Source organism: Cariama cristata, unplaced genomic scaffold, assembly GCF_000690535.1.
Source record: "Cariama cristata isolate BGI_N322 unplaced genomic scaffold, ASM69053v1 scaffold5186, whole genome shotgun sequence".
Lineage (NCBI taxonomy): Eukaryota > Metazoa > Chordata > Aves > Cariamiformes > Cariamidae > Cariama > Cariama cristata.
This window is the reverse complement of record NW_009621493.1, coordinates 41,067-53,485: the sequence shown is the minus strand read 5'-3', so window position 1 is coordinate 53,485 and position 12,419 is coordinate 41,067. Positions and strand designations below refer to the sequence as shown.

Here is a 12,419-nt window from a genome sequence, read left to right as displayed (position 1 = left end):
CCCCCCCCCCCCAGCCTGCCCCCTACACGAGCTCTACAGAAACAGTTCTGCAGCTTCGTCAGCCACGAGGGTCTCTTTCCAGCACATGGGGTCCCCTTACAGGGGATGTGTCTCAATAGCTAGTGCAAAATAAATGATAATGGAAAATTAATTGCCTTAGAATTATTTAGTTAAGCAGTAGTAAGTAAATTCTGTAGGGATTTTAATGAAAAAAAAAAAAGGGAGTTGCTCAACATAGTTTAGAAAGTATGACTTCTACTGATGGCAGTATTTAGGATGGGCTAAAGCAGTTCTTCACACAAGCATGTAGGGTACAGCTGCTGAAAGATGATGTACATCAAAGATCCCAAAGTGACTACAAGCATCACAAAAATCACTGACAGCAAGAGCAGCTATTTATATCTTCATCTGCAGATTAGGACACTACATATACGTATTCTATACATGCAGACATGCAAATCACAAAATAAGACTTTACACTAGGTTAAATTTTTAGAAAATCTTATTATTAATCTCATTTTTGTAAGTAAAAATATGTCAAAACTGCATCACTGTATATAACTATGCCTTACTTGAAAAAAAAAAAAAAAGAACACAAAACCAAACCTGGATCAACATCTTATTCATTTTTACATGAATTCAGTAGTGATTCAGTATAATAGTACTACCATATGCATGAAATACGTGCCCAAGATCAGTTAAGAGCACTGACTGGAGAGGTCTGTGGACTTGGAAACATTAGCTGCATATTTTAGTATTTTATTAATTGCACAATAAATGGCTGATCCCTGTAACTCTGTGAAAATAACATTCTATAGACATTCAATAAGCTCTTTTTACAGACAAATTCCCAACCCTAACAGACTTGGGCTTTTTTAAATAGAAACATTAGATTCTACAGCAAACTGCGTCACTCCTGAAGAACATCTACACAACCCCAAGGTAAAAAAGCACCCATCTATGACATTCTGCTATAATATCCGTTTTCACTCAGGTAGTGTGCCAAATTACTTGTTCTGATTCAATGTCAGTGGAGAAAGTCTTGGTATAAACAACCCTGCCTTAGGGAAAGGCATAGAAGACAGCAATTTGCCACTTCCTATTGCAATGTTTCAAAATATAAGATGGCACTACACAAGATGATTATCTTAAATAGAAGATGGTTAAAAGTAATACTATATGGTATCCAAGACAAGTTAACACCTGTGTTAGTTCCCTTTCATTCCTATGGTATGTTAACAGAACAGGCTAAGAGATACAAGGTAGGGATACCTTGAGAGTTTTGTCTAGGAAAGATAACCCTGATATCCTATGATTAAGTAACTACATTAAGTTTCACTAGCTGACATAAATTATTTCTATATGTAAAACACAATGCATAGAAGGACAAAGAGAGGTTTAAAGAGATCAAATTATTTTCTGTGAATAAATCATCTGATTAATTCATTCCAGTCTTCTATATAGAAAATCTGTAAGCCGATTCTAGATCCTATAAAGGTATTTGTTACTGCACAGCTCTATCAAAGGTTTTGAATGAACAATATGCATAATTTGCAATCTTTTCACTGTCTTTGAGATTTCTTCCTCAGTGATATGACTGCTTGCTGTTCGTAGAGAAAACTGGATGGGTTAAAGCTTCATGCTGATGGAACGCTGAATTAACGAGTTCAAAGTAGCCCTTGAATGATGCAAGGATTAATATATCCTTACTGTATGAGATGAACAAGACTATTGAAACCCTTATATTTTGATGCCTTGGAAACCTGGGGGAAAAGCAAAGGTGGAGAAAAGAGTGTAGAGACAGGAAGGAAGGAGGGAAACAGCATTTGTACAGATGTTGGCCATAGAATCCAGAAGAGGGTTTATTCCTATATGATGAGGGTTGAAATGACTGCTTGACTTCTAAGTTGAGTCTGGTTTTCAAATAATCCCCCACCTCAGAATATTGCTAATGAGAATTAGGTAGAGCATTGTACCTAGTAAATATTTCTATTGGATTCATACAAAAAAGAGGAGTCTGCCATATCTATACCATTACAGCCACAGGTGGATGTTTTCCATCCTCTACCTGTTGGGATGGCTCTGATGTAAGAAAATTGTTTTTATACACTTCCAGGAAACATCAGAAGGGGAATATCCAGTAACATCTGATAGTTTGAGAGCCCCTCAGGGTCAAATTTTAAACGTGAGTCTTTTGATTTGCTATGAATTTGGGGGTCTTGTCTTAATGTGAAGTTGGACAGAAGCACACAGAGATGAATGAGCTGATCTTCTGTAAATCAGGGCCTTGAGTCAGGTCAGATTACTAGAAAGTAGAGCCCTGTGGAAAGACAGGATGGTGATCATTTTTATGTGCCAAGGCACCTGACTCCTGTAATACTTTAGCTACAAAAACATTTGCTATATGACTAAAGTAGAGAGATCTGGTGATGAGCCAGTAAAGCACTAATGTTACTACCTAGAAGACTATAAACCAAGCTGCCACTGTGGGCTGACATGATCAAAGCTGCTGTATATCAACAGGCTGGCCTGGCAACAAGCTTTCAGTCTTGCAAGACCCTTTTGCAAGGGGCCATCCACTCCTCCAGCACTCATCTCAGCAGGCTTTTCTGCCTCCATCCGCTCCACACACCTTGATATCATTCCTGATGCACACCCTCATTTTTGTGTCCTAAAAGCATTATTGAAGGAAACTGCAAGACCATCATTATATTTGCAGTTTCAGAACATTTTCTGAAACTGAAGAAGGTGCCACCATCTGTATTTCCCATCATCTCAGCATCTTCAAGACTAATGAGATTATGAATTTCTAGTAAAGGAATTACATGGAGCAAATCACAAAAGCGAGGGACAAACCTATTTTACTTTCCCTGTGTGAATCTTTGTAAGCCTTCTCTTAATATTAGGGTAATACGAGCATACAGAACCACAGACATGCACTATGAACAACAGTATGGCAAACTGCAGCACTCACATTACCTTCACAGGGAGCTTTCTGCTCTAGCCACCAGTTCCTCTGGAGACTCTTTCACCCTGACATCTCCTCTCTTTCTCACTCCTGCTTTCTTCTCTGGATTTTTTTTCCTCTTTAGATCATGCCATCGCATATCCCTCCAAATCTACTCTCTCTCGTGTTTGTTCATTCACTTTTGCCTTTGCTCTTGCTGAAGGAAGACATCACTTGGAGCCCCAAAAGAAGCTGAGTGGTTCTCATCCTTGTTTGGGTGCATCAGAAGTGTATGTGTGTTCTAATACCTTGTTAAAATTTTAAGACTTCATGGCTCTCTACCCCTCTGGTTGCTGTAGGCAGGGTAGAAGCTGAACAGCAGCATTCAATTAAGCTAATTTAATGTTCTATTGCCTGTCTCAGAGAGGAAAAAAAACAACCTGCAATATACACAGTATGCAAGGCAGGGCAACACATTTGTGCTTGACAGTCTTTCACAAATGGAACAAAATACAGTTCAAAATTAATTTTAAAAGGTAATAGAAAATAGAAAATGGACATTTGGAAATTAGTTTTTACACTTACTGTTGAAAATATGACTCCTATTATTTCAAAAACTAGCATTCTGCGAAAAGTGGAGCCTGGGTGACAGTATCTTTTAAAGCAGACAATCCTATCAAGTCCTTAGAATAGCAAGCAGCACCATCCAGTGGTAATTTTTTCCTATTAAGTTCTTAATTAAGGCCAATTTACATATTAGAGAAGTAACATAGCACCCAAAAGAAGATATTTTTCCTTAAAGCAGACATATTCAGAGCAGAGCCAGACTTCTACCAAGATAGATCTAACAATTAGACAGGCAATAGTTGGTGTAAAATCAGTATTTATGTGAGATTAATAATACAAAACCGTTGTTATAGCATATCAAGCTGAGATCCAGCTGAGGATTTTGCTTGCTGTTATACTGTATTTTTGTTTGAATTTAAACTTATGCTGTCCTTGTCTTACAGCACTCTGCTTCCTTTACATTCTCTTGTTGCAGTTACAGCAGGTAAAAGCGACTGTAGTTTATCTGGCTGGTGCTGGCTCTGTCCTGGTGGAACCTCCTTGTTGGTGGTAGCGGCTCTGCTCTACCCAAGCAGTAGAAGTCCTGGCACCTCAGAGGTACTAATCCAAAGATCCTCATAAGGAACAACTGGAAATGCTCCTGCACAGCTGCTTTACAGTCATTTTGAGCCTCTCAAAATGTGCAGAGGTCAAAATGCACAAAGGTCACACCCTCCTCCTAAATCAGAGAAAGACAGGGAATGACTGTAAGCCTTGATAGTTCATATTGTTTAATTGCTAGCTTAGTCACAAGCTGTTCTCTCTGGGAGAACATCTACTGTACTGTTTGGTGAATATTTCACTCTGGGACAGGACAGATGGATCCGCGCGATGTCTGGATCCCTTTGCTCAATGCAGTCCTCCAGCACCTATCTCATCAGGCTTTGCTGCCCCTGTCTGCTCCACATGCCTTAATACCATTCCCAGTGTACACCCTCAGTTTATGTCCTAAAAGCAGTATTGGTGGGGACTGCAAGACTGCCCTCGTTATATCACACATTTTCAGCTGGAAATTAAAAAAAAAAAAGAAAATAAAATAAAAAAGGCTTTTGAATAGTAATGGTGCTTAAGGGTTACGGGGACTCCAAACCAGACCCACAACCACATGCTGCCCAGGAAGGATGAAGCCAGCCTGCTCCACAGGGACCTAGACTTTTCTTCAAGCTAAGTTTTTCTGCTGTTTTTTATGTAGGTTTTTATAGGTTTCACTACGCTGGATTCAGGTTCTATGCAACCCCCAGAGTCCCAACATTTATGATTTCTGCCTCGGGCTGGAAGTTTGCTCTCCAGGCTCTACCTCTTGGCTTCATTTCTACCTCACTGTAAAACACTACAGATAATCATGACAATATCAAGGCAACCTTCTCTCCTTTCCCCCAGCCAGGACCAGTCACCTACGAGGGAAAGAAAAGTGTGCAGGAGAGCATTCTTGCCCCGCACAACCAGGGACACTGGCTTTCCTGCTCTAGCCCAATCTTGGGCTCTTTTGCTTCCTCCCACCCCAGACAGGAGGGCAGATGAGGGCAAACTTTTATTCTTGCCCAGTGATATATGGCTCGGACTCTTCACCAAAGATGATAGGTGGTTTGTTCTGATAATCTGCCCCTAATTTTCTGCCAACCCCTACAGCAGTGTTTTAATCCTTCTTCACAGTTTTTCCATCCTAGCACAAATGATGAATATATTCTCTCCCATGAAGAGAGTCAGGGAGAGCAGCAGCTATGATTTTCTTTTTTACCTTGTCTTTTCCAATCAAGGCTATGGATTTTCTCCTGTCCCTTTACTACCAGTATTTGTGTAGAATATATGTGGAGGTGGGAACACTCTAATCCACACTCTTCTCTATCTATATTTAAAGACAGATCAATATAAGAATGGATGGGAAGTGAGAAACCATGCTGAGTAAGCTGATCACTAGTTCCTGTGACTCCTCATCAGAAAAATTCTCCCTTAAGATTAGCCTCTTGCCATCACTTGGTATTACATTTCGTATACCAATGACTATTTCTTCTGTTTTCCTGTTCCCTCTCTGAATCATAATTTTCCGTGTGAAAATAAATAGCCCCATTACTGGAAATAAGCAAAAACTGGACTATGTGACCACAGACAGCAGTAATAACAAACATCTCATTTCATTTGTAAAAATGCTTCCTGCAAGGAAACACTGGTTCAATCACCCCACGATGCTAGAAAAATGGTCAGACTGAACCACATTAAAGTTTTGCTGTCTGCAGCTAATTTCTGCTGGTTAGATGCTATTAAAACCCACTTCACTTTGAGTTAAAGAAATTAAGCTTAGGGGATGTTTATTCATAATTTAAGCTAGTTAATAATAGAAAACTAATATGGAGAGAAACTGACACTCTCCATTTCCATTATAGTAATAAAAATTGTGATTATAAACCCATACTTCATGCTAGTAAGAAGTTAGAGCTTTTAATGCCAGATCTCGCACTTTCAAGTATTTGTGTTTTAAGGAGAAATACAGATATGTAAATGTTATTCAAGATGTCAGATCATTAAAATACTGTTTAGAAGATCCTGACAAGACCTTTCTTAGGGCTACCTACAAGACAGCCTATGAAACTAAATGATAGCTTCTGTGACAAAACAAGCCCTATGGAGGCTCTCACAGAATTTCTGACACTTGCTGGTATCACTTTTCTGCCATTTGATGTGTTATTCGTTTTGTTTGGTTTTTTTTAATTTAATAAAATGAATGTTATTCTGCCTTTTCTCCTGGCTAAATAAAAAGTTTTATAAAATAGCTTTAAAAAGGTCTTTACCTTCATATTTGTTTCTGCTGGTTGATTTAAGTATCATAAACAGTTAATACTCCATTTTAATCCACAACACAAAACAAATATACTATTAAAGGAAAATATTGACAAGTGCACACAATAATTCATTCAAATTAATGAGTTCTGTCCTTAAATAATGTTTAACACTCCTGCTTATGTATTTCTAACTAATGCAGCTCCAACATAGTAGTAGTTATTAACTGCATATTTGCAGCTAAGAGCTTTATCAACTCAAGAAACCTTTCTAAATATCAATAAAACTTTATAATATTAACATATATTTCGAGATATAGATAGGCAGATAGATTTCTTTTCAGGGTAACCAGTGTATTATCCCTTTCTCTATGTATACAAATACAAGCCAAATGGGAGAAATCAAAGACGTCTTACTTTACAATAAAGAGGAAACAATGAGATTTTATCCACGCTACTTTTCCTTGACGATGCTGTACCACCAGAAACAACCACAGGCCACCGCGTATTTAATGTGAGTGAATAGGGTGTAAATAGTCACTTTAGCTATATACATAGAAAAAGGCTTTGCTGGTAAAAGAATGGAAATCAAAGAAGGCAAAAAGCAAAATGCACTCTTAGCTGAAAGAAGATGTTTGGAGAAGAAAACTGTAAAAACTAAATTTTCTGGCTTTTGTTTGAATTTTTTTTTCAAGTACTCAATCAAAAGAGGCTACACATTTTGAGGATCAAAACTAGAAAGAGCCTATTTTGAAATACATTGTTAACTAATTTAGTACAGCAACAACAGCTTAGAACTCCATCCATCAGCACTTTACACCAGATGTCAAAGGGTCAGATGGCAGAGCTGAGATCAACAACAGTAAACCTAGCACACTTTTTTTAAAACATACACTTCTTTTAATGCAAAGTAGGCTTCCAAGAAGAAAATTAAGTACTTCATTGTTTTCAACAAGTCTATAAAATAGTATAGATTAGGTTAATTCAAAAATACCACAAGAAGCAAAATTTTTTTCTCCTTTCTCCTCTGGTAGAAGGGGAGGGAACAGAAGACTGAAATGCAAAGAGGGAACTGATTGATATTTGAAGAAAAATCAATTTCAAGAGAATGAATGTCTAGTTACTGAAGGAAAGGATGATTACATGGGGAAAAAAAGAAAAAACCCACAGATTTCAAATAGAAAATGTAACTAAGAAACTTCCATCGTCCATCTAAAGAGAGTCAAAAGCAATATACCAAAATTTCAAGGGGCAGAATTGAATTGTGAAGTAAGAAAATATTTATATTTGTGTTAAGCATAAAAAAAGAAATCATTAGAAATTAAAGAGGAATAAGAGGTATCTTCTTTTACCAGAAACATATTTGTATTTTATGAATACATAGCACGTAATCAGTTCCAAAAGAAACAACACTTAAAACAAACGTCTGAAGAAATGAAGTTCAACAGCTTTGTTTTCTGAAGAACAGCACATCCTGATACAGTAAGACTTCCCTACCGACAAGGACTGGTACTTGACATACACTGTCAAATATGTCCTAAAAATTTGATGCCAACATAGAGGCAAACAGCTGCCTCAAAGCAGAATTTACCCTGTGTCTTTACAGTGGTGCAAGTTTGGAGAAGATGAAGTGCATTTACTGTAAACTGTCATTTTCCAACTGGAACCTCTCACTTCATCAGCTTTTCCCATCATCTGTACCTGGAGGAGGGAGAAGCTCTTGCAGCCTGCTCTCCTGCACGTTCCCTGGTAATTAAGGTAACAAAGGGCAGGGGGAGAGGGGAAGGAGGGTTAAAAAGATGAGGACAGCGAGGTTGAGGAGGTTGCGGGCACAAGATCTACAATTCATGTTTGGGGAAAAGGGCTGTGCAGGAGGAGCAAGAGGTACACCTTTGGGTGGCTCTTGTGAGTTGTAACAGATAAAACGCTTCCTCTTTCTTCATCGTTATTAGAAAATGTGTGAAAATACAGCTCTCAAACTTGTCTGGGTGTCCACACTGTCAGAAGTTGGACCTGTATTGCCAATGATAATGAATAAAACACAGGAAACTAATAAAGACTGATAAAAGATGGCGCACAGCAACACCGAAAATGAAAATCTGTGAGGAATGGCTCCTGCAGAAACACCAATTGATTTCTCTAACAGTCTTAACTGCTAATGGAATAGAGAGGGCAATGTGTTGAGAAAGCAGGACTTCAGGCACTGAAGTTATAAATACTGAATATAAGGTAAGCCACTATTATATATTCTAACAATATTAACATCCATCTCTTGCAAGAGATCCATGAGGGAACCAAACAACAGTTAAGTTTTGTTTCTATGATAGTTATTTCCAGCTTATATATTTATAGTTTAAAATTTACACTCGTTGCAGCATTTGTCATTCCTACACATGTTAAGGAGAGAACAGCTAACATCACAAAGCATAGGTGACTTTCCACATTTTAAAATTCAAAAATGTTTACTTATAAGTATCTATTTCTACCTTTGAATTTGCAGAAATAATTTTTGTGCCAACAACAGAAACTTTTCCTTGATCTTTTCACAGAAACAAAAAGTTAATAAGTTCTTTTAAAGCTTTTTCTTAGGAAACAACAGGAAAATGCAAGCTTTCCTTGGCTTTGCTTTTCAGTTTCAAGCCTTATTTCCTTGAATTGTTCCAAAGCAGCCTTCTAGGACACAAACACAAAACCACCCTTTACATACATTAAAAACCTGATGTTTTCACAATTGCTAAAGGGTTGCATAGTTGGAGTTTTTTGAAAATAAAAGCTGCATTTAAAAGTATTAAGATTATTTTGGTGCTGTTCTGCGTGCCTGCATATATTTATAGTAAAAACTAGTCCAATCCCCCTCAATACTTAACATGATACCTCTTTGCTCATTTATAAAGTACATAGAGGCATTTTTAGCTTCATAAACAAATCACCATTGCTTAACAACATAATCTAAATGTCTAATGCATCTGTCATGTTGTGTGCACCTATTATTGATACTTGATTAGAAGGTGTTCAACTATCTTACCATTTCAACAGGTAACAGGATGAAAAGCTTAAATTACACACAGGATGTGGAAGAAAAACGAACATGCTGGATGTATTTACCATGGAGCACCTTGTAGACTTGATTTGACTCACTTCTCTGTTTCATACTAGTGTAAATCAGGTGTGATTCAACTTGGAGAATTCATTGACAGTGTGGATGCTCACATGAATAAAATTAAAAAAAAATTCCCCCCTATATCTGTTCTTTATTTCAAGATAATCAGACAGTAAGTGTTTTCAGTTCAAAGAAGTCAGTTGGAGCCCTGTGCTGTTTCTGAAATGTTTTCCATCCCTAGTGCTGATGCAATGTATTTTCATTGGATTTGGTACCTCAAGGCTTTGGAATGATATTGCAATGTATGTCTAAAGTTCTCTGTCCCTTGACTTCTTCGTGTCAACTCAGATTCCATTTCTTCTTTAAATAATACAGTAAAATAATTTCTAGATGGTACTTGTTAAAAAATGTGCTTAGTTAAACCTTTTAAAAGTACACTAAATTCATAGTGAGGTGCCTTAGAGAAGGGAATAACCAAAGCTTTTTGTTCTTTTATCTTATCTTAAAAAATAATTAACTTAAAAATAGGTTTTCTGCATCTTTTATAACCCAGACTTATTTTCACTCTCACAGCCAAACTATAATCCTGTTAAAATACTAAAACACTAATAGGTCTTAATAGAAAAATACACAAGATCCCTGTAACATTAATATAACTTGCCAAAATCAGTTACAATTCAGAAAAATTTCCTTGCACATATCTTATTCATGCCTTTAGCAACACTGATGGTGCAGCAAGGATTCATATACACATTTTAAAAGTATATTAAAGCCCAAGAATGAAACAATTCCTTGTGCTCCATTTACAATGTATGGGAAAAATAAAATCCAAGTACAAAACCAGCTTACTTCTAGTATGATCAGCACGTAGACACCTACTAAGATGATGGATGCAATTGTTACTTGTGCCTCTATATTTGCATGAAGGTATTGATGCTTCATGGAGAGAGGAACACTTCCAGGCTCCTGTAGGAAAGCTTGAATGTTTATGAAGATGGTGCCTCTGGTGAAAGAAAGAGAAATTTTGATTATTTCTGGAATGAAATAACATTAGTTTTATTTATGTATTAATTTTATATCCAGTGTCTATGAATATATGTATATGTGTTGTATCTTTACAATTGCAAGCAACTTTTCAAACATTTTCACTCTATCCCTCTAAATAGCATTCTTTGGAAAGTAACCCAAGTACAAACCAGCCTTGTAAATCCATTTAAAAAGCAACAAGAAGTCATCCTTTCCTGCCCCTCTGAAACAGGCAGTGGTTGATTATTTTTAAAACATTATCTATGCCTTCATAGTCAAGTCTATGTAAACTACTACTTCAATGGATTGTTTCACAGTCTCTTAGCCAACCTGTTTGGTGTCTGAAAGGTTCTAGTTGTGATGACTTGATGATTTCGTCTTGAACTTAACGGTAGAGACCAATTGTATACCACCTGCAAGAGAGTCACATTTAGCAATATTAATAAAAGTCAGTGAAAGTGATACATCTCTGATCCAGGGTTTTATTCCTCTTTGTTCTCTCTCCTGTCTGTTTGAGAGTATTTCTTGTGGACAAGGCATAACACACACCAGCCTAAATTAATTCCACCTGATTAGATATGTTACAGGTGCTCAGGTTGGAGCAAACTCATCCTCATTCCCTCACTCAATCAACGAAGTGAAGGACAACTCCAGGAGGTGCTCCAGAGAGGGGATGCCAAATCACACTTTGCATTGACTATAAGGAGCACCCAGGGCAGCTAGGCTCAGAGACAATAATATGGTTCACTCCCAAAGACTGCCTGGGAAGAAAACTAACATATGTGAGGTACAGACAATGAAAGGCCCAGAAGCAACATTATTCCCTCAGACATTACGAAGAGGACACGGTAGAATTTCAGTAAACAAAATTCCTGTTTGCTGATCTTCCAGCAAAAAGAAACAAAAAAATCTTCAGAAAATAAACACTTTCTGGAGCTTTGCCCGTTACTACACATCGATGTTCATGCAACTTTAGCCAAATATACTCTTTAAATATAGATACAGATATTCTCTCTTTTTTTAAAGAGAAAGAACTTAAAAAAAAAAAAAAGTTCAAATTTTTGTTAAGTGTAGCCTAAACACTAAGCCTGTCCTGACCCTGTATGCTACAAAGTGCAGGGAGAAAAAAAAAAAAAGCTTCATCAGCCAGCTTGGAACATCTGACACAGAGAAATGCCTGAGGAGGACGCAGGCAGGGAAGGTTAATTTGGCTACCTTCGGTCACGTCAGGACCACTGCTGGCATGCCAGCAGAGGTGGGCTGCTGCAGCCAACTGCGCAGTGCAAAGGGAGATCACTGCCAGCAGCACAGGTTACAGCGGCCTCCTCATCACAGGGGTGTGCAGTTTAAGACAGTACTTGCCATTATGGTATTGTTCGCCACACTGAGGTAGTGGGACTAATCTTTTGCTGTAGGCTATGAGATTGGGTGTAAGGGGCAATACTGATGGCATTGTTCAGTTGTGCTGTCACCAGTAGAGGCAGGCCATCCTGTCACATATACAGAATGAGAAGCAGTTGTTTGTATGTCAAGGCTATTTATTAAATTATGAAGCTCATTTTTATTTTTCAGTGATACACAATGACAGGTTGTAAAAGATCTCCCTTCACCAAGTTCTCTGGGAGAAAGTGGCAGGAACTTGTTACGAACAACATCAACAAGGAGAAATCCTTAAGAGAAATAAAGCAAATAAATGTGACACATGTTTGAGAAAATAATTTGCAACAAAATGTGAAAATGTATTTCAGTGAGTGCAAAAAGGCACTTTGCACTTCTTTCTTCCAAGACAACTTTTGAAATGTTGCCAATTTTAAACACAAGAACTTCCATGCTAAGTGTCAGTCAAGGGGCATAAGTTTTAGAAATTTTTAATATAGGAAGCTAAAGGAACTCTTATAAAGACAAAAGAAAATGTAAGTTTACTCTTATTAGAATAAGTTTTCTAATGCTGACATTGACGCACTTC

At 37.5% G+C, this 12,419-nt stretch overlaps 1 protein-coding gene across 1 annotated transcript in view; it reads right to left on the bottom strand.

Annotated features, from left to right (window-relative positions):
- The window catches only part of OCA2 (oculocutaneous albinism II), a 170,448-nt gene that overhangs the window by 122,392 nt on the left and 35,637 nt on the right, over positions 1 to 12,419 (bottom strand). Inside the window, exons 7-8 of the mRNA XM_009701983.1 lie at positions 10,784 to 10,866; positions 10,277 to 10,430 (exon numbers count right to left, since the gene is read on the bottom strand). Of these exons, the coding sequence (XP_009700285.1) occupies positions 10,277 to 10,430; positions 10,784 to 10,866 (237 nt within the window). The remainder of the gene's footprint in view (positions 1 to 10,276; positions 10,431 to 10,783; positions 10,867 to 12,419) is intronic.